Source organism: Mya arenaria, chromosome 8 (genome assembly GCF_026914265.1).
Source record: "Mya arenaria isolate MELC-2E11 chromosome 8, ASM2691426v1".
Lineage (NCBI taxonomy): Eukaryota > Metazoa > Mollusca > Bivalvia > Myida > Myidae > Mya > Mya arenaria.
The window spans coordinates 13,394,142-13,417,216 of NC_069129.1; the positions used below are offsets into that span (position 1 = coordinate 13,394,142).

General features: G+C 36.4%; 1 protein-coding gene across 1 annotated transcript; it reads right to left on the reverse strand.

Moving 5' to 3' along the window:
• Window positions 1-2,188: 2,188 nt before the first annotated feature.
• Window positions 2,189-17,668, reverse strand: LOC128244681 (MAM and LDL-receptor class A domain-containing protein 1-like). Its single transcript, XM_052962716.1, has 9 exons — window positions 17,617-17,668; window positions 16,869-16,957; window positions 16,410-16,481; window positions 16,024-16,159; window positions 8,001-8,165; window positions 7,418-7,555; window positions 7,022-7,062; window positions 6,693-6,902; window positions 2,189-2,328 (listed from the first exon to the last, which is right to left on the reverse strand). The coding sequence occupies exons 1-9, from the start codon at window positions 17,666-17,668 to the stop codon at window positions 2,245-2,247; spliced, it is 987 nt and encodes a 328-aa protein (XP_052818676.1). The 3' UTR covers window positions 2,189-2,244.
• Window positions 17,669-23,075: the final 5,407 nt, after the last annotated feature.

Genomic DNA, 23,075 nt, shown 5'->3' on the forward strand with positions numbered 1-23,075 from the left:
GCGTCAATATAATTTGCAGCGTTCTGTTTGCGTCCACTGACTTCATTCATGTAAAGGGACGCGATTCTAGAAAGACCACATGAAATAACGCGGAAAAGTTATAGACCATTGCACGCGATTCACTTCTTTAATGAAGAAAAATGAACAACCGATTCGATTTTTGGCTTGATTAAAATATGTCATAAACCACATAACGAATCTACATGCCGGATATGGTTCAACGTAAAGATACTTCTCACTGTCATTTCGAGATTTAGGGACCTCAGTTAACGATTAGCTTTAGACGAAAAACTCATAACAACAGATGGAAATGTATTTCGCTTCCCCGCCCGTATAACGTCAAAAACAGCCCAAAGTAATGGCACAGCCTCGAAAAATTTGACGATTAGCAAAATTGGGCTTAATGCTCTGGAAAACGGTGAACAGGAATTTACTACGAGCTTGAAAACGACAAAATCATCGCAAAATGACTGACAGTGCCCGCGAGAACTGTTTTATACATTATATTTTCTTACTTCGAAGAGTAGCGATAAAAAGGATAATTACCTGACGAAACATGCCGTTGTTTTTAAACATAATTTTCCTGGTGATGTGCCGAAAGATCAAAGAAAAAAGATAAAATGCTGTCATAAAATCCCGTTGAAGATTTGTGAATTGCTATTGAAGACGTAACTGATCATTATTTTTACATTTATTCTTACACTTTCTCGTTTTTATTTCATACTGCGAGCAAGGATGACAAACGATTATACAGGCACTTCTCCCGTGTGTTTATATTGCTTGGTAGAGACAGAGACAGCTCGGCATGAACAATCTGATCAAGTTAAGGTAATCCACCCATCATAAATACAAGCAAATTCTCCAGGTAAAGTTAAAAATGTACAGTTTGAGAGCTTTTTTGATTTCGACTTCATGGTATTTAAAACAAATGAAAATATTTGTTATATAATCATAGTTTCAAAAGTTTGTTTTAATATCAGCGCCATTATGGTGTTGTTCAAAAATGTAATTCATGTTAATCAATATTTGTTTGCTTTATTACAATTTGACATTGTACCAGTATTAACACTAACTAACGACATAAGCATGATTCTTTTCTGAGTCTGATTCTAGACTCACACTTCAGACTGTTTGTAATCATGTCCCCTGATCATCTCTCCCCATGTATTCTGGCTAAAATGCATATGGCAATATCCGGCAGTGGTAATATAACGCCACACCCTTTAATTACATGGATTGTGAAAGGCATGCATTGTTTTCTAATCCTCCAACCCAAACCCCGTAGACAGTGTCTAAGTTGACCCCGACCACGCCTAAAGTGTACTTATACTGTATGCTTGTACATGCAAACACTAACATAACGTTATTAGTATTTATATTAACCGCAACATTAGCAGAAATGGGTCATAGAAGCATGACGCAAGAAGCAAATATGACGTCATAGTTTCCTATGACCCAAAACAAAATGGTAGTGCCCATGGTCACGTAACATGTATTATGTATATATTAGTTCACAAGATGCCTTCAACTGCCCATTTCGACATTTTTTTTATTCTGCTTGTTGCGATTCTAGCTAACTCAACGGAACTCAATTCATCTTTATTTCTTAATATAGGCATCCACCTCAGATACAACATAAAACAACGTTACATTATCAGTGCCTCCTTTGCTGCTTTTATCTGTTCAATCTGTCAATCGGAGTCATTATTTGTAATGTAATACATGCATATAAATGCAACACGTTTAATGATAAATGTATCATTGCTTTATTCATTATATTTTAAATGATATTCGAATACACAACCAATGTAGCATTTTAAAGGTGGTTTATTCTTATTTTCTCATATTGTTGGGGCACTCAAATAAGACATGAAACTCGTTTTCAATAACTCGCTGTTCAAAATGTGTGAAACAATGCTTACGAATTCTGTCTTCGCGCTAAATGATTATAATGTCTGCCAGATTCAATATTTGATTCATGATTTGAACATCTACAACGTACGGAGGCATAGCTCTAGGTGACATACTTTGGTTTTTGTTCGTTAAAACGACTTACGTTTCTGTTAAAAACGACTTAGTATCTCGTTTATCCGACTAAGTAATCCATTAAAAGCGACCTACGTATCCCGTTTAAACGACTTGGTAACTCGTTGGTGATTAGTTACTAATCACATAGTTAATAAAAGTATTAGCATTCAAAATTGTTTTTGCCAATAGGAAATTCAAATAGTAACACAACTTCAGCTAGCACTTGCCGGGTAGAATGGAGATATCGTCAATAGCGATGTCGCCCCGGTAACCTTGGCCTATCTTTCCTTCAAACTCGAACTGAAAAAAATTTAATCAAAAAATCGTAGCCAAAAAATCATTCAGAAGAAACGATGTGATCAACATGATTTTTACGAACTTTGGATAAGAATTTGTAGGAAAAGTAAATCTAAACCATTAAAGGACAATAAATCAATATTTAATAGTAGTATAATCGTCTCATTGACTCAAAAAAGTCGCATTTACAACTTACACTGACCATGAGAGGCCACTGACAAGACTCCTTTACAACTACAAGTGCTTACAACGACTTTGAGAGGCGACTGAAAAAGACGCCTTTACAACTACAAGTGCTTACACTGACGATGTTAGGTGACGGGAAAAGACGCCTTTACAACTTCAAGTGCTAACACCGACTTTGAGAGGCGAGTGAGAAAGACGCCTTTACAACTACAAGTGCTTACACCGACTTTGAGAGACGACTGAAAAAGACGCCTTTACAACTACAAGTGCTTACACTAACGATGAGAGGCCACTGAAAAAGACGCTTTTACAACTACAAGTGCTTACACTGACTTTGAGAGGCGACTGAAAAAGACGCCTTTTCAACTACAAATGCTTACACTGATCATGAGAGGCGACTGAAAACGACACTTCTACAACTTCAAGTACTTACACCGACTTTGAGAGGCGACTGAAAACGACGCCTTTACAACTACAAGTGCTTACACTAACGATGAGAGGCGACTGAAAAAGACGCCTTCACAACTACAAGTACTTACTCCGACTTTGAGAGGCGACTGAAAACGACGCCTTTACAACTACAAGTGATTACACTAACGATGAGAGGCCACTGAAAAAGACGCCTTTACAACAACAAGTACTTACACCGACTTTGAGAGGCGACTGAAAAAGACGACTTTATAACTACAAGTGCTTACACTAACGATGAGAGGCCACTGAAAAAGACGCCTTTACAACAACAAGTACTTACACCGACTTTGAGAGGCGACTGAAAAAGACGCCTTTATATCTACAAGTGCTTACACTAACGATGAGAGGGCACTGAAAACGACGCCTTTACAACTACAAGTGCTTACACTGATCATGAGAGGCGACTGAAAATGACGCATTTTCAACTACAAGTACTAACTCCGACCTTGAAAGGCGACTGAAAAAAAACGCCTTTACAACTACAAGTGCTTACAATGACGACGAGAGGCCACTGAAAACGACGCCTTTACAACTACAAGTACTTACACCGACTTTGAGAGGCGACTGAAAAGACGCCATTACAACTATAAGTACTTACTCCGACCATAAAAGGCCACTGAAAAAGACACCTTTACAACTTCAAGTGCTTACATAGACCATGAGAGGCCACTGAAAAAGACACCTTTACAACTACAAGTGCTCACACTGACCATGAATGCCACTGGAAAATACGCCTTTACAACCTCAAGTGCTTACACTGACCATGAGAGGCCACTAATAAGACGCTTTTAAAACTACAAGTGCTTACACTGGCCCTGAGAGGCCACCAAAAAGGCGCCTTTACAACTAAAAGTGCTTACACTGACCTTGAGAGGCCACTGAAAAAGTCGCATTTACAACTTACACTGACCATGAGAGGCCACTAAAAATACGTCTTTACAACTACAAGTGCTTACACTGACCATGAGAGGCCACTGAAAAGACGCCTTTACAACTACAAGTGCTAACACCGACCTTGAGAGGCCACTGAAAAGACGCCTTTACAACTACATGCGCTTACACTGACCATGAGAGGCCACTAAAAAGTCGCAATTACAACTAACACTGACCATGAGCGGCCACTGAAAAGACGCCTTTACAACTACAAGTGTTTTCACTGACCTTGAGAGGCCACTGAAAAAGACGCCGTTACAACTACAAGTGCTTACACTGACGATGTGAGGTGACGGGAAAAGACGCCTTTACAACTACAAGTGCTTACACTGACATTGAGAGGCCACTGAAAAAGACGCATTTACAACTTCAAGTGCTTACACTGACCTTTAGAGGCCACTGAAAAAGTCGCATTTACAACTTACGCTGACCATGAGCGGCCACTGAAAAGACGCCTTTACAACTGCAAGTGCTTACACTGACATTGAGAGGCCACTGAAAAAGACGCATTTACAACTTCAAGTGCTTACACTGACATTGAGAGGCCACTGAAAAAGTCGCATTTACAACTTACGCTGACCATGAGCGGCCACTGAAAAGACGCCTTTACAACTGCAAGTGCTTACACTGACATTGAGAGGCCACTGAAAAAGACGCATTTACAACTTCAAGTGCTTACACTGACCTTTAGAGGCCACTGAAAAAGTCGCATTTACAACTTACGCTGACCATGAGCGGCCACTGAAAAGACGCCTTTACAACTGCAAGTGCTTACACCGACCATGAGAGGCCAATCAAAAATACGCGTTTACATCTACAAGTACTAACACTGACCATGAGAGGCCACTTAAAATAAGCCTTTACAACTACAAGTGTTGAACTGACTATTTGAGGTGAGGGAAAAAGACATTTACAGCTACAAGTGAGTACACTGACTAATAAAGGCGACGGAAAAAGACGCCTTTTCAACTTAAGTGCTTATATTCACTATGTATTGCGAATGGAAACGAATCCTTTTCAACTACAAGTACTAACACTGACTATGATAGGCGAGTGGAAAGACGGTGCAAAGTACAATTATTTACATCAACTTTTTTTACAAATACGACTAAGTATATTTCATGTGTATCCGGTAGGATATAAACCTCCGACCCGAGGGCACGCGCGTACGCCGGTCACGAGGCTTGCCGATGATATTTTTTCTTGCATATCTAAAATAATCAATTTGTGCAAAATTTTACGTATAAATCGCACTTTTGTTCATTTCACCAAAAAGCGCGTGTGACGTTGTTTACTGACGTCATAAAGCGCAGCAATTTTAAATCACTATTGCGGTCAAAAAGTTCCTCTATAAATCGCGTTTTTACGATTATTTATATTCAATTTTACTTAAAAGTCTAGTAAACTTATATTTGATTGCGCTTAATTGAAATGACATAACATACTTTTCATAAACCATACTATGAAAGAAATAAGAAGTGGGCGATTTTGCGTGTGACTCGTCTAACATTGGGTGTGTAAGTCGATTTTTTCCAGCACTGGTCACATGACCGGAAACACACGTCCGGTATGCAAGAATACAAGAATAAAAGTGCTTACAATGACAATGTGAGGCGACTGAAAAAAAGCCTTTACCACTACAAGTGCTTATACTGACTATAGAAGGCGAGTGGAAGCTAAGCCTTTACCACTACAACTGCTTATACTGACTGTGTTAGGCGAGTGGAAGCTAAGCCATTTCAACTAAAAGTGCTTACACTGACTATGTGAGCGTTTGAAAAAGACGCCTTCACCACAACAAGTGCTTACATTGACTATGAGGGGCGAGTGGAAAAGACGTCTTTACCACTACACGTGCTTGCAAACACTTTATGAGGCGGCTTGAAAAAGACGCCCTTTTCAACTCCAAGTGCTTACACACATTATTCGAGGCGGATGGGAAAAATACGCCTTTTCAGCTTCAAGTGCTTACACACATTATGTGAGGCTGATGGGAAAAGGCGCCTTTTCAACTACAAGAGCTTACACACATTATGTGAGGCGGATGGAAAAAGACGCCTTTACAACTACAAGTGCTTACACACATTGTTTGAGGCGGATGGAAAAAGACGCCTTACAAGTGCCTACACAAATTATGTGAGGCGGATGGAAAAAAGACGCCTTTTCAAAAGCAAGTGCCTGCACACATTATGTGAGTTGAATGGGAAAAGGTGCTTTTTCAACAACAATAGCAGTGTGGGTATACCACGTGGTTTGTGACATCACATTTATAACGTAAAGCAAATATCGCTCGATTCGGAAATGATTCGTTATAACAAATAATATTTTGTACATTATCAACATTTGCCCACGATTTTTGAAAAAAACAAAAATTGCTCAACATATCGCTCAGTAACAGAGGATAGTGTACATTTTTCCGCTAAGCCTCCGCTATGTTTTATAAAAAATGATATAAAAAATAACAAACTTACAGCGATAATCATTTCCGAATCGAGTGGTATTTTGCTTCGCGTTATTACAAAATGTGACGTCACAAACAACGTGGTATGTCCACACTGAATAGCTTACACATTATGAGAGACGGATGGAAAGAGGCACCTTTTCAACTACAAGAGCTTACACACATTATGTGAGACGGATGGGAAAAGGCACCTTTTCAACTACAAGATCTTACACACATAATGTGAGACGGATGGGAAAAGGCACCTTTTCATCTACAAGAACTTACACTATGAGTTGCGATTGAAAAAGACGTTATTACCACTACAAGTGCTTACATTAAATATCCTGTCAGCATGTACGAATATGTCTAGGCGCTTGTGAAGCCAGACGGGGCCCTGGTCGCCGCGCCAGGACTTCACGTTCATGTTGTAGGAGCCAGAGAGGACGTTGAGTGACAAAGAGCCCATGTCCTGCCCATACATAAACAGGTAGAAGTCCAGACAGTACTCGCCCCCAGGGAACTCCGCCGACTCCATCTTACCAACCTGAAAGCGATAAGAAGGTGGGGTCGTATTTAGGTGTCCGCCATTCACCAAGGGTTTGGGTGATGGGTTTGAATCTTGTTAGGGATATATTATCTCGTTTCAAATTGGTACAAACTAACCTGCAGCGAGTTGTCTGATGCCTCTAGATAGATGTAGAAGTCTGAAAATACACGTGGAACGCATATTTTAAGGGTAATAAAATTGATAGAGTTGGCAGTCTTGAAAAATGCAAGACTTTAGTGATTGGGTTTTTTTTCTTCATCAAATGGAGATCAATTACATTCTCCATAGGACAAGAATACAAAACAGAGCGTTGCTAAATCTCTCATGAAGCCGCATCACGCTCTGCTTGTGGTTTGTGAATTTCCGCAACGTTGACATATACGCGACGCCATGATTATAGTTTTTCATATATTTTTAATAGTACAATTAATGAGACGTAAAACAGCGAACATCAGCGAAAATTGGTATCCAACTTATGACATCGCTAGATAAAAGCGACGAACAATACCTACTAGATGAGATGTTACGATGGTCCGCGAGAGGTCCTGTGCCAGCACTTGGTGTTGGCCCCTTGTTGCGTACCCACTCCAGGGTGCTACTTTCGCTCATATGCCAGTGGCACATGTTTCTTTGGAAATCACACAGGTCACCTGAAGTTAAACGCCTTACAGGTAAAGTGTCTGCCATTAATTTGTGGGGACCAGTAGGTGCATGTTTTAATGGCCTCCCAATCATAACTGGTTTCTACAAAAGAAATGATTACATAACCTGGCAACTTTCGCGAAAATCGTGTTTTTATGTAGTGTAAAGGTGTCCGTCTCTCAGCCGAGTTGGGGGGTTTGAGGACCATTAGGTGCCCTTTCCAATGGCTTCCCATAATAGGCATCAGTACTGTTTTTTACGCAGAAAAATATTATATTACCTGACATCTTTCGGGACAATTGAGTTGAACATAAACGTTTGAAAAAGGTGTTCAGAACAAGGCGACTGTTTCAATCTTAATTCTCAAATTTGTTTAACAATGTATATTCAGAATTGGTGCTTGCTCAAGTATACATGTACTTCCAGCATAAACATTTTAAGCATTTTACGTACCAGGAAAGACGAGTTGCTCACAGTTGGAACCCGTCCACCAGGGCCCACAGTTGCAGGAGTAGCCTCCTCCCGGAGCGGGGACACAGCTACCATGGAGACAGGGCGTGCTAAGACACGGGTCTGTGCCGACTAGGGGCGTCAATGGTGGCGCTAATGTGGTCGACACTGAACACAATGTGAGACAAAACCAACAGTCACACTTCAGATCAACTCAATGGTTACGATTCAGTGTAAAACGGGAAACATAATTGAGCAGACAAATAATAATACATTATTTACATTATTCTAAAACCATGTTTTTATGCAACGAACATCGTATAAAAGATACCTGTCATAAATACCCCATTCAAAAGTGTCGTTGTCAAATGTTTACATTAGTATTCTGTTTGCAAGAAACATCTCAAGTTTTGACGATGAGATACAAATTGTCGGAAAAAAACAATAATGCTTGAAAAATATTATTGTGAATGGCCGGTTGGTCACAAAGAGGCCCCTGATAGCTGCTGTAGCATCGGCAGCAGAAATTTGCCGCTTCGCTGCTGTGCACGCACGGGGAGCTCTTGCAGGCGTCCGTAGCTGTTTGAAAGATAGCACATCCTCATAGTCTTTTACTGTTAATTAACACGTCATATAGGCATTATGGTTATGTGTATATTTGAATAAATATCAAACTGTTTACATTCACAAGCGGACGAGAAGTCCAAGCAAAAATCACAATACATATATAAAATATATAAAAAAGAGAAAAGTCATTGGACAGATTACAAAATCAAAATATTTGTAAATATAGATAAATATATTTTCATCCTTAATAATCAAGTATGCGATAGCGTGAGGACAGTGTGTTTTAAAGTTGCTTTTTTGGATGTACATATTTTAATTTATTCATAATATAAGTAATCACGTTTATTCATAATAATAAAAGAGCATATTTCTTAATTTAAAAGCATAATGAATAAACATGGCTGAATTTCTATTTAGTTTAACATCATTTGGCATTAATTCAACAAATTAAGGTACACTTTGTCTTTTTAATAATGTTTATCAATATGTGTGCCATTATACATAGGACATTCAATTATAAAATGAAACTATATATTTACATTGCATGATATACACTTTCTATCTTGAAAAGTTATTTGTTCAGGTTTATGCCACATTTCTGCTTCAGCTTTTTATCTTATTTTACATATATCATTTTGAATTTACATATTTTATTATTGATCAAATAAGGTTGCAGCCCAAAATGACAAAACATTATATTAGTTCTTGTTCGTGATGAGTTATGTAGCTCTGACATCCACTTCTATATAAATGTATCATGTAATCTTGACTTTAACAAAGACATTTTTTTCCCATCACCATCACTTTGATTTAACCAAACATAATGAAAACCAAAGAGAACATACAGACTGTGCCCATGATTTAAAATTTGGCCTTGCTTCTAAATAACTACACATGTGAGAGTAAACATATTTGACATATTTATGATCGTATAGTTTAATAACCTTTAACCAAAATCGAATAATATTTATGGCTCTTCTACAAAAATATCCTATCGAGCTTACCATATATTAATATATTTTGATTTTAACCCATAACAGATTTTCGCAGAAATTTAAATGAACTCTTTCTAGAACCAAAGACTTATTGAAACCCCAAATTTCAGACCCATAACTTAAACTTGGGAGAATAATATATAAAAAAGAACTAATTTGTTCGGTATAGACACTGTTGGAAATTTAATTAGATATGAATTAAATTTAAAAACTGCCTTTGATGCATGTCCTGCTTGTGTTTCATAAGTTTCAAAATTTATATAATAACAGACATTGGATCTACATTTATGATTTCAATTCTTAATTATTGTCCATGAATGAATACAAATACTTATTCGCTTAGAAATGCAGTATTTACATACGTTAGAATACAACCTAAATTTTAGTCAAAGAAATTGCGGAAAGGCAATCATTTAGTACTAGGCTTAATCATTTAAACGTTCGCGGGTGTTTAAAGGTCCGCCTAATGCCAGCATCCGATACTCATTCCTTAAAGATTCTTACTAGATACGATTGTTTTGGATTTAAGACCGGCACTACGGAAGATGTTTCTAGAATAAAGGACAACAAAGTATCAATGTAGCCCATTTGAAATTCTGACAATGTAAGGGAGACAATTCATGCCGATAGATTATACTTTTCACCAGTTTTTGGTTATTGTTTCCCTTAGACTATGATATGTTATGTGGATAAGTGATGTCTTTGAAATTGGTCAGGTGACTGTAATTATCATTGTTGCAAAGATTTTCCCTCCATTGTTGAAAACGTTTGAGAAGTTGTCCCAGAGCTTTTTAATTTAATTTCGTCCAAGTAAATAAAAACTATTATGGTCAGTATTGTTTGCATTAGATCTTTTAACTATTTTATTTGTGTCTGCAATGTGTTGGAAATGAAATAATGCATTTGGTAGATTTGTTTTTGTCTAGGTATTGACTAAGTGACCACTTTCCCGTTTGTTTCACACATTCTATTACAGACAAATTACCAAAATTGGCCCCTAATAGCCATACAGTTATACAATATAGATCTTTTAAGAAATTTGAAAAAGAAGCTTTTCAGGCAGAATTGATGTTTTCAGGACTGGATGAAATAGACTCATTGTCAAATTCCAATGATGCACTGAAAAGATTTTATGAAATTCTAAATGGCATTTTATCTAAACATGCCCCAGTCAAAGATAAACGTGTGAAACGCGAGAATCAGCCTGATTGGTTTACTGAGGAAATTATATCTATAATAAATCACAGGGATAAATGCCGAAAAACTGGCAACATAGACCAGTATAAAATACTTAGAAATAAAGTAACTTCTATGATAAAGAAAAGTAAAAAGAATTTTTTCAACAATGCAATAAAAGACAATAAAAATCCGACATATTTATGGAAAAATCTAAAAGATATTTCACATTTGAATCAATCAACTGTGACAGCATTACCTCATAAAATGACATTTAATGAATTTCCGGTTGAAGATCCGTCAAATATTGTAAACGAATTAAACAGTCATTTTGTAAGCATTTCAAACATTATAAATAAAACAAAGTTTTTGAATACAAATTTTAGAAACTTAAAACATATTCTAGATACAAAACTAGGTACAAATTGGTTTGAGATTAAACATATTACCCCTTATGAAGTCCATACTATTATTGATAAATTAAATGTTGGAAAGGCCACAGGCATAGATGGAGTAGGCCCCAAAATTTTGAAGCAATGTGGTGATACTATTACACCTTGTATAGCATCAATTATCAACAGTAGTATAGCGCATGGAGTTTTCCCTGATAAACTGAAAGAAGCACGAGTAATACCAATTTTCAAGTCGGGCAACAAAGAGGACCCCAATAATTACCGCCCCATTTCAATACTCCCAACTATATCAAAAATCTTTGAAAGGCATATAGCGACACAGGTACAGTTGTACTTTGAGAAAACCGATGTCATACACAAAACACAATCTGGATTTAGAAAACACCATTCATGTAACACTGCTCTAATAAGACTTATAGATACTTGGCTTAAAGATGTTGACAGTGGTAAACTAGTTGGTGCGATATTTTTGGATTTGAGAAAAGCTTTCGATTTAGTTGATCATGAAATTCTTCTTTATAAATTGAAACTGTATCATTTTTCTGAAATAGCATTGAATTTGTTTAAATCATATCTTGAAAATAGAAACCAAATTGTAAAGATTGGCAAAATTAAATCGCAAAAACTCACTGTTACATCTGGGGTACCCCAGGGTTCCATACTGGGACCCTTGCTTTTTATTTTATACATAAATGATATTGCAGTTATGCATCCAACATTAAATATAGATCTATATGCAGATGACTCAACACTTTATGAATCTGGATATCAGTTGACGGATATTCAAAATAAATTACAACATCATTTAAATTATGTTAATAAGTGGTGTCAACTAAATAATATGTCATTGCATCCTTCCAAGACTAAATGCATGTTAATAGGGTCTGCAAATACATTAAAAAACACTGGGAATCTTGAACTTTGTATTAATGATGTTCAAATAGTTAATGTTGTTGTGCAAAAGTTATTAGGGTTGTATATAGATAATACACTAAACTGGCATGTGCAAATCGATTATGTTTGTAAAAATCTGAATAAGAAAATTGCACTTCTAAAAAATATAATATATTTCCTCACACCTGATACAAAACGAATGTTTTACAATGCATATATTCTGCCAAATTTTGATTACGGCTGCTTGGTCTGGGGCAAGGGAACCAATTCATATGTGAATAAAATAAATAACTTACAAAAACGAATTGCAAAAATCATACTTGGTAAATCTAAACGAGATTCATCAACAAATCTATTTAAAGAACTAAAATGGCTAAACTTCTCGGATAGATGTAAATACCACGCAGCAGTATTAGTTTACAAGACGTTGAATAGCATGGCTCCATCATATATGTCAGAATTAGTAACAGTTTCAGACAATAATGTATATATGCTAAGATCAATGGCACACAAAGATATTGTTTTGCAAACTAGACCTCGTACTAATTATATGAAAGCATCGTTTACATATTACAGCAGAATTGTTTGGAATAATATACCTTTGGAAATACGAGAATCAAAAAACTTTAATACGTATAAAATAAAGGTCAAACAGTACCTCATAGGAAACTTGTGATTATACAAATTGTGATGTTTTATTCATAATTATATTTAACTGAGAGTATCTGTCTAATATTGATTCAACATCATCATCATGTCATCATATGCATCATTATCGTCAGCATCAACAGCATACTTATAATCATCATCATCATCGTCATCGTTGTTAGCATCGTCTTCATGTTTGTCTTATGATTATTTGCCATATTTTCATTCTGTTTCAGAGGGCCATATCGAAAATAAGATTCTGTAGTTTTGTACATGATCTTAATATGTCACCTTCTTAAAATAAAGATATTATTATTATTATTATTATTATTATTGGACTTATGAGGATTGCTTTCAATATAGCATAATCTGCTAATTGTTCTTGATACTTAATGTTGCATTCATGGTCTTTTATTGAGAGTGAGCTGAACTTTTTTGTACATATTTGTATATTGTATATGTACATTGTTATGTCATTGCATGTGATATGTCATTTTAGCGCACAAGACAATTACTTAACGTATGTGTAACATCATATTTAAGTAACGCATATATTATATGTTTACTACGTTTTGTTTATATTACAAAAACAATTATATGTGTATTGTAACAAGTAGTGTTACTTTTTCTATTTTCAGAACGTGCTCTTATATTATACAGAATGTGTATACCACGTGATAAATTACGTCATATATGCTACGTCGGAAGGAAATATTCTGCTTAAAATAAAAACTTTTGAAATACTACACCATTTTAAATAAAACAAAGGGCAGCCCATGCCGCTTAAAGGGCCCCGCCTTCGTTTTATTACCGAAGTTTGATACCGTGATTAGTATCAACGAACAATTCGACAAACCTGTTTCCATAATAATGTTTTGACAGTGCTCCGTCAGACTCTGTATTGTGAAAAGGTTTGTCGAAGTGTTTTAAGAAACTAAACTCTCAATCAAACTCTGGTAAAAGACCGAAGGCGGGGCTCCGTCAACGGCATAGACTGTGCTAAGTTTCATTTTAAATGGTGAAGAAATAGTGAAGTTATCATTGTTCTAAGTCGTCATTCGAAGCAAAATATTGCCTTCCCACGTAGCATTTATGACGCAATCTATCACGTTGTATACACACACTGTTATATGAAACATTCTAATATTGGATTAAATTAATTAGACATACAATGCTTATGATAACTGATACGGTGCAATAAAGATGAAAACGAACCCATTCCTTTCTAAAATTCCCTTAAGAACTATTTGATATATGCAGGAAGTTTACACTGGTAATATCCACAATACGATGGTGCTAGATTAAAGACCAGCAAACTATCCACACTACGTTAGATGGCTCTAGATTAAAGACCAACAAAATATCCGCACTACGTTATATGGTTCTAGATTAAAGGCTAAGAAAGTGTCTGCACTACGTTAGATGGCTCTAGATTAAAGGCCAGCAAAATATCCGCACTACGTTATATGGTTCTAGATTAAAGGCTAAGAAAGTGTCTGCACTACGTTAGATGGCTCTAGATTAAAGGCCAGCAAAATATTTACATTATGTTAGATGGTTCTAGATTAAATGGCAACAAGGTATCCGCACTACGTTAGATGGTTTTAGATTAAAGGCCAGCAAAATATCCGCACGTAGTGTGGATACTTTATTGGCCTTGATGGTTTATCCGCACGTTGCTGAATGGTTCTTGATTAAAGGCTAACGAAGTGTCCGCAATATGCTGAATGGTTCTTGATTAAAGGTTAACGAAGTGTCCGCACTTTGCTGAATGGTTCTTAATTAAAGGCTAACAAAGTGTCCGCACTTTGCTGAATGGTTCTTGATTAAAGGCTTATAAAGTGTCCGCACTATGCTGAATGGTTCTTGATAAAAGGCTAACAAAGTGTCCGCACTTTGCCGAATGGTTCTTGATTAAAGGCTAACGAAGTGTCCGCACTTTGCTGAATGGTTCTTGATTAAAGGCTTATAAAGTGTTAGCACTTTGCTGAATGGTTCTTGATTAAAGGCTTATAAAGTGTCCGCACTATGCTGAATGATTCTTGATAAAAGGCTAACGAAGTGTCCGCACTATGCTGAATGGTTCTTGATTAAAGGCTAACGAAGTGTCCTCACTTTGCTGAATGGTTCTTGATTAAAGGCTAACGAAGTATCCGCACTATGCTGAATGGTTCTTGATTAAAGGCTAACGAAGTATCCGCACTTTGCTGAATGGTTAATGGTTCTTGATTAAAGGCTAACGAAGTGTCCGCACTTGGTTAATGGTTCTTGATTAAAGGCTAACGAAGTATCCGCACTATGCTGAATGGTTCTTGATTAAAGGCTTACGAAGTATCCGCACTATGCTGAATGGTTCTTGATTAAAGGCTTACGAAGTGTCCGCACTATGCTGAATGGTTAATGGTTCTTGATTAAAGGCTAACGAAGTGTCCGCACTTGGTGAATGGTTCTTGATTAAAGGCTAACGAAGTATCCGCACTATGCTGAATGGTTCTTGATTAAAGGCTAACGAAGTATCCGCACTATGCTGAATGGTTCTTGATTAAAGGCTAACGAAGTATCCGCACTTTTTTGAATGGTTCTTGATTAAAGGCTTACGAAGTATCCGCACTTTGCTGAATGGTTAATGGTTCTTGATTAAAGGCTAACGAAGTGTCCGCACTTGGTGAATGGTTCTTGATTAAAGGCTAACGAAGTATCCGCACTTTGTTGAATGGTTCTTGATTAAAGGCTAACGAAGTGTCCGCACTTGGTGAATGGTTCTTGATTAAAGGCTAACGAAGTATCCGCACTTTGCTGAATGGTTAATGGTTCTTAATTAAAGGCTAACGAAATATCCGCACTATGCTGAATGGTTCTTGATTAAAGGTCAACAAAGAATCGCACCCCGTAGGATGGTTTTAGACTTAGAACCAACGAAGTATCAGCACTAGAAACGATGGTTCTTGGTAAAAGGCCAACTTATTTCCACACTTAGTACGATGATTCTAGATCCAAGGCCAACATAATGCCCGCACAAGGTTCGATGATTCTATATCCTAGGCCAACATAATGCCCGCACAAGGTTCGATGATTCTATATCCAAGGCCAACATAATGCCCGCACAAGGTTCGATGATTCTATATCCTAGGCCAACATAATGTCCGCACAAGGTACGATGTTCTATATCCTAGGCCAACATATTGCCCGCACAAGGTTCGATGATTCTATATCCCATGCCAACATAATGCCCGCACAAATGCATTGCAAGAATCAACGTAACTGGTGGTGAAGCATACGTACTTTTCAACCTTTCTTTTATAACTTATATTGCATATTTTAACCATTAAATACCTCTATGTCCACATAGCGCTTGATTGCAAAAGTTGCCTTCACAGCAATGGTTGCATAGCAACGTGTTGTTGTCTGCACGCCTGTCACGTGACCGCTTGCCGACCAGGGATCCACCCGGTTCCTCAACCCAGCAGTCCTGCACGTCATAAGGTGAAAGTCGGTAAAACACCATTGAAAAAACTGGGTCGCGCTTCGAAGAAGCGTTATTAATAATATCGTACATATTCATTATTTTTCTGTATGCTAATGCTTATAACTAATAACGCAGTTTTTAAATAATTATTACATTTTTCTGTTTCTTTGGATTTCAATTTGACATCGATCAAGTTCAAGTGTGACAATGTTCCGATTCGCTTTGTTGCCTAATACAAAGCTAAGGGACTCACTTTGTCGGCCCGACATCCAAGGGACAAGTAGCGGCTTCCGTTTCCCGTCATCAGGCTGACACCAAAACAGCGCTGAAAGAGGAACATGGTAAATAAACGCATGCTGGTCTAAGATATTTCAAGGTATGTCCGCTCCGCGCGCATTATCTGCATTATTGGCTGACTCCCAATTCACCCTGGCGAGGAGGGATTTTGTTTCACTTTTTAGTGTAGATAAAGCTTTTAGTTAACCAAGTTATAACGATGACTAAAGGCACGAATAGTTAACATTACAGCACACTTATCTTCATCAAGTTATGCATATACATACACACGCTTGATCAAACATTTCACATACATGTGCTCTTTTTTTTTATAAAAAAACCCCTCGCGTTTTAAGATAATTCGCTTACAAGAATCATGACGGAGACAATTGCTACAGCAGTATTGACACATTTAAACGTGTGTTTATCGCATTACCTCATCACTCGCGCACGTGGCCACGTTCTCGCACGTGTCTGTGTCGTGGATGCCGTTACAGGAGAGGCACTGGTACCCAGCCTTGCATCCTGTTATGGAAACGGCCATTAAATCATTCACTCAACGTATAAAATTGATCTCATGTATTCAATGGACTTATCAAGGATTCGAAATAGATATATCAGCAAAGTACGTAAGAGTTAGCAAGATTGTTAAAACCTGCATTGTACATCAATCCTTAAAAAGGTGTATTGCTGTAAAACACCAACAACCAAACAACAATCAAAACACACGAAGGGACCGGTTGTGTCGGTGGTTAGCCAAGACACAACTAAATGATTCGACTTACGGGAGGGACGTTATTGAACGAAGTTCTCGTGTAACTGTTCTATACTCTGGCGCACATACTAGAACCAGGGTGGCTCTAACCAGGGTAACATTCCAGTACACGTTGCTCTACAACCTTACCAGTCTGATCCTCTCACTGCCATCGGTCAAGCCAGTGTCGTTATCGTAAAATAAACGTAGCGCGACTTAATAAATATTTATGTTACGTCATTTTTGATGATGTAAATACGTTATAGTGTTATCAATTAGGCGTTTTGAAAATGAGCAAATTCCATAATTGTATATTCATGTATGCCTTTAACGGAACAAAACGAGCAGGAACTGCTTTAATTAATGAAACTATGCTGACATATACAACGCATTTGATCAGATGGTTAAATACCTAAACATGGAAACATACCAATCACAGACACTAAGACTGCGAAAAATATCTTCATCCTGTTTTGTACCATATCCACAGGCGTGTTTGACAACAATATTCCTTAAAGGAGGTCAACTCTTATCGCTACGATTGTGAACTGTTAGTTCACTAGTACAATAAGTAATATGTTCTACACATATACAAGACGAAGTTTGGTGCAACACATCAAAGACGCGACTGATTATGTTAAAGTGAATATATTTTTATATATATTATCATTATTCGAATGAAGTTAAACACAGGTTTATAGGTTTAAACGTTTACAGGAGTGGTGGAAATAAGCAGGGGCCACATGAAGTGATACACCCCGGAAAAAAGTATTTTGAATCAAGAGAACACCATGTTGTCAGAAACATGTCAAAAAATAAATAAAACATGTATTCTAAACCACCTGAATGGCATTTATTTCGCATTAAGTGGAAAATGTTACATACACGTCTGTTGTATCGTTTTTTTATAAAATATTATCAATCTGGTATAGCCTAATATTTTTGATATTTTTCCTTTTCTTAAGTAGTTACGAGCCCAAAATACATAAAAAGAGTCGCTTATCTTCCGGTTGGAGTTCGAATCGTTATTGCGCGCAATAATTCATATAAATCATATATACTTGCAAAATAAATTGTTTACATATTAATATATTATTTTTTAAATCAACTATTACGTATTTGACGAGATACAGAGACAACTGTTACCAAAACTAGACAATTGAAGACAATATATGCCAGAACTCGCTAAATAACGACCAAACTCGGCCAATATCAACAAAACTCGGCTGATATGAGTTTCCTCCGTTTTGATTGGCTATAAAGCTCGCCTTATATAGGATTTGAGAAATGGGCCATTTTCATTGGCTGTCGAAACTCGTCTAATATAAGAAATATGCTGGAAATCATTTTTAAAGTCAGCCATTTTGTTTTCTGTTTTCCGACTGATGAAAATTTTGTGCTTCGTTTAAACCTATTTTAAATACTTGAACCTATTGAATGATTGAACCACTTTGTACGGTTTGATATTACAGTTGTTTTTAACCCGTTGGTGGATTTTACGACTATTATGATTTTGTACACCGACAAAATGGACTACGAAGGTGAAACATATGTCGTTTTGGCAAACGATTAACGAAATTAAGACGAATAGACATGCGTCCTTACAATGTAAAGTGCTTTATCCATACGTATGTGCAATGTCACTTTAAGGATACATGTCAAAATCAACAAAGTCAAGTCTATAAAAGCAGACACGCTGAATGAATAAGGGATAAATACGGCTTCAATGTGAACTAAAGGTAAGTTATAAGAATGTTTTTTTTTTTTAACCGAAATGGTAAAAGTTTATTAATAAAATACTTATTAATTAGGTGATTTCATATTGGCCCTGTTATTTGTCCTCGGTCAGCTGATCTCGGACAAATAACTTGGCCAAGATGAAATCACCTTATTAATACCATCATAATACATGTTATCTTATATTGTTACGGTTCGTCTTCTAAATTTTAAGGTCATGCCACATTGATTCCGTATTAAGCGACAAGTTCCAATGCAATAAAGCAGTTATAATGTAAAACCTACCCATCTACCACTTGAAAAATCAATCCTAAAGCGTGAAGCTGGAATTACATTGAAATCATACTCATTTGTAGGTCTATATCTGTTAAGGACATTTCTTGTCCAATAAACAATTCATAGTTAACACTTCCCAGTACAAACTTCCCAGTAAACACGTCCCAGTAAAACGCTTCCCATTAAACACTTCCCAATAAAACTCTTCCCAGTAAACACCTTTTTCCTGGACCCAATATATCCCTGATTACTTTGGCTCAATATTGAGTTTTGCTATTCGCCAGACGAGCACCGAACTGGGGATGAGGCTAAACATCAAGATAATGCATTTGGTATGGCCTCAAGTAAGACGGTGTATGGAAGTGAATTTTATATTATAAGTATCTTCCATGGCCGAGAGTGTAAGATAGGTTAATTCCGACCCGAGCGTAGAGTGTTTTACGGAAACGAGGTTTAACGAGTTTCCGCAAAACACCCTGCGCGAGGGTCGGGATGAACCTATCTTACATGAGCGGCTATGGTAGATGCTTTTTCTCCCACCTCAGTTAAACAAAACTATTTTGTGCTTAGTGAAAATAATTGCGTATGGATATTCGATGGTTGTAATGGATATGTGCGCAGTGATTCTGCTTATGTTAATAGTCAAATCGGTATTTAAATAGTTCTAAGGAGAGTGAAGCATTATTTCTTGAAAGGTGCATGAAAACTGTTTTATGGTGACATTTGAAGCGAGAATTAATTAATTAGCGTTCTAAATATTGCCTCCTCAAGAACAGGTTTCCATGATGCTACAGACGACAGTCTTCAACAAGGGAGGTAATTACAAGGTAAAAAGGAGTTCCATACGGGCATTTTATCTTCGCCTGTGGGCAAGATAAGAATTTCTAGCATGGTACTTATTTGTCTGGTTCCCAGCGTACTCTGCACAACAAGAGTACGTCGGGCGTGGCCCCAAAATGGCGACTTCCAGTGTAAGTACAGCGGATAGGGTAAAAGTATAAATGTTTGAACCATTGGATGAAATTACGAAATAACATTTAGCTTTTAAGCCTGTAACTGTAGCACAGCAGATATTTTGTCATAGATTTAAAATTCTTGAGCAATTGCATTTTGGTTTACTGTTATAGTGTTCGGATTATGCGAATGTAATGCCAATTTCGGATACTTTAAACCAAACTGCAGTATACAAGAAAAATATCGCTAAGGAACTACTTACTACGGTATTTAAAACTTATCGAAACATTGTGTCCTACACTTGGCAACAATGAACTGGATGGTATCCATTGATACCCCTGTTTTATACAGATAATACTTCATACTGGAGATATGACAGTGCATTATCATACAGTCTCATCTAGCCAACACTGTCTGCAAGTGCAACTAATCAGTAATGTTTACCAGTATGAAGGGGGACCAAGAACCTTGGGCAGTTTTGTTCATGTATACTAATATTTATGAATGTTATGTTTCTACTTCTAATGGTAGAATAAGTTCCATATTCCATAACAAGTTGACCTCAAAAACTTAAGAATGGCAAATAGAGTTACCTGTTTTACCAACCTGACCTGTTAGTGAGTTATTTTGTTCAGAGGGTATAAGTGGAATAGATGAACAAAACAGAACAGAATTTATTCGATTTAAACTATTACAGTTTCTCATCATAAAGATATACAAAATAAATAAATAGAAATTTAATGTTCAATAAGCAATACATGAGTATGAGTTGCTACATATTAACAAAGAGATACTTAAATATTAAGGAATGCATGAGCTCATAAAGATGAAAACAAGGGAACAAATCATAACATTTCACATCATGGATATATTATGCAAAGAAAAAAGATTATACAGTGTTGTTTAATATGTTATTTCCAAGTCTATATGCATCTCTTATAAAGTTGGCAAGATTATTTAGTTTGTTTCTTCTTTAAGACTTAAATGGAAGATATGAGGCACATTGCATACTAGAGTGGGCATAGGAGTTTCGTCCGGACTCCAAGGAGTTGTTTTTAATTAACAAAACTACTTAAATGCCAAGTCCTAATTTTGTCTGCAACAGTAATCAATCCTGGTAAAAATGAATTTGTTCAAGGTTTCTCATGGAAAATTTTCAGATATTAAAATAAGTAAAAGTTCAGCCAAAGACAATATCAGTCTTAATTTCTCATGTTTAGTAAAGTTACCAAATATGGATTCCTACTTCTGACACTCTCACAGCCATATGTAAAGTTTATATAATGGAGTACAATTGTATGGTTATTGATTTATATGCATATGTCACAAACAGAAAAGCAATATTTCAATAATTTTGTATCAAACATCTCCATTCGTTGCCTTTTATGAAAGTTGGAGAATGCGTTGGTTTGATTATATGCCTCTTGTAAGTCTAGAAGCACCCTGAAAACCACATGGACCAACATGAATCTGGTTTAATATTGTCCCAACTGAAGTTTGCTATTTTTATATTGTTTTTAATTTAAAACACTGCTTCTTGTTGCACTTCCTCTGGTCTCCATTTCTACATTATATAGTACAAGGTACTTCAAATCCTCTGCTAGAGATGAGCTCATTATACCTCTGGTAATTTGTCCAGGACTGCCTCTACCTGTTGCAAAAATAATATTCATAGAAATAACCACATTTACACTTCTGTCCACATAAACTTGAACAGCTGATTACCTTCAACACATGCCATGGTCATGAAGATTTCATTCCCAATAACAATTTTAAATTCTTCTCTTCCATTATATTCTTATTAAAACTAAGGCCTAAAAAATACATTTGTCTCGAATTACCCGACTGTACTTACCCGACTGTAAAAAGGTGCTGACCCTACTGTTTTTAAAGTCAGAGAGTAAATAAAAAAGAAATGTTTTTTTAATGTAGTTTAAAACCTTTACCGCTTTATACAGACATTCCTATATACAGCGTAATAATTTTTTTAACTGGTAATACCTTCTGCATTGGATTAAGGGTAAGGGTTATCATTTGCTGGTCTTACCGGTATCTCCCAATATCATAGCTGACCTTTCCATTCATGCTGTCCCTTGTTTTAGTGATTCACATTAAATATCACTGTCTTAGTTTTAAGCATAATATATATAGCGCTTATTTACTTGATACATCAGTTCACTTATTGTGTAGCCCATTCACTGGTGTCCATTACATATATGGTTTCGACATTGTTTAAATATTTCATTACGGACTATTAACATTCTCAAAAACCGTTATTTAGCTGGTAGATATATAGGCAACACTATGCCAGTCTTAGTTCCTGTTCCAATGATTTTATTATTTCTCCTGAAGAAGGGATATCCAGTCTCTTGAATGCATTTTTGCAGGAATCTCATGTTAAAAATAAACTGCCATTTACAAATATATATACTTATATTTCTAAAATAATTTGCTTTGCAGATCAGTATTTTTAATTATTAACTACTAATATTGTTACTCTCTTCTATTTTCAGAACGTTCTCTCTTGTATTATATGGATTTATTGGAACTACACGTTTATGATAACTGGAACGGTACAATAAAGATTAAAACAAACCCGTGCCTTTATACTATGAACACACTGACATATCGATTTTTGAATAATTGATGTGTTTTTTTGTATTACAAGATTTCAGTATCCGAATTACCTATATTCCATTCATTGTCCGAAAAATATACAACTACGTAAACATCCGATTTCCAAACAAACCAAAGCTAACCAACACTACCTAACGATAGTTTTCAATACATCGATATAAGAGTGAAATACTTACAGAGTTTTAAAGAGACGGTCCACAAAACATTTTTTCCATAAGATAAAGAATACACAGGGGGCAGCCATTTCGAGCTTGTGCCAGGCCCGATAATGAAATGGTAAGGGCA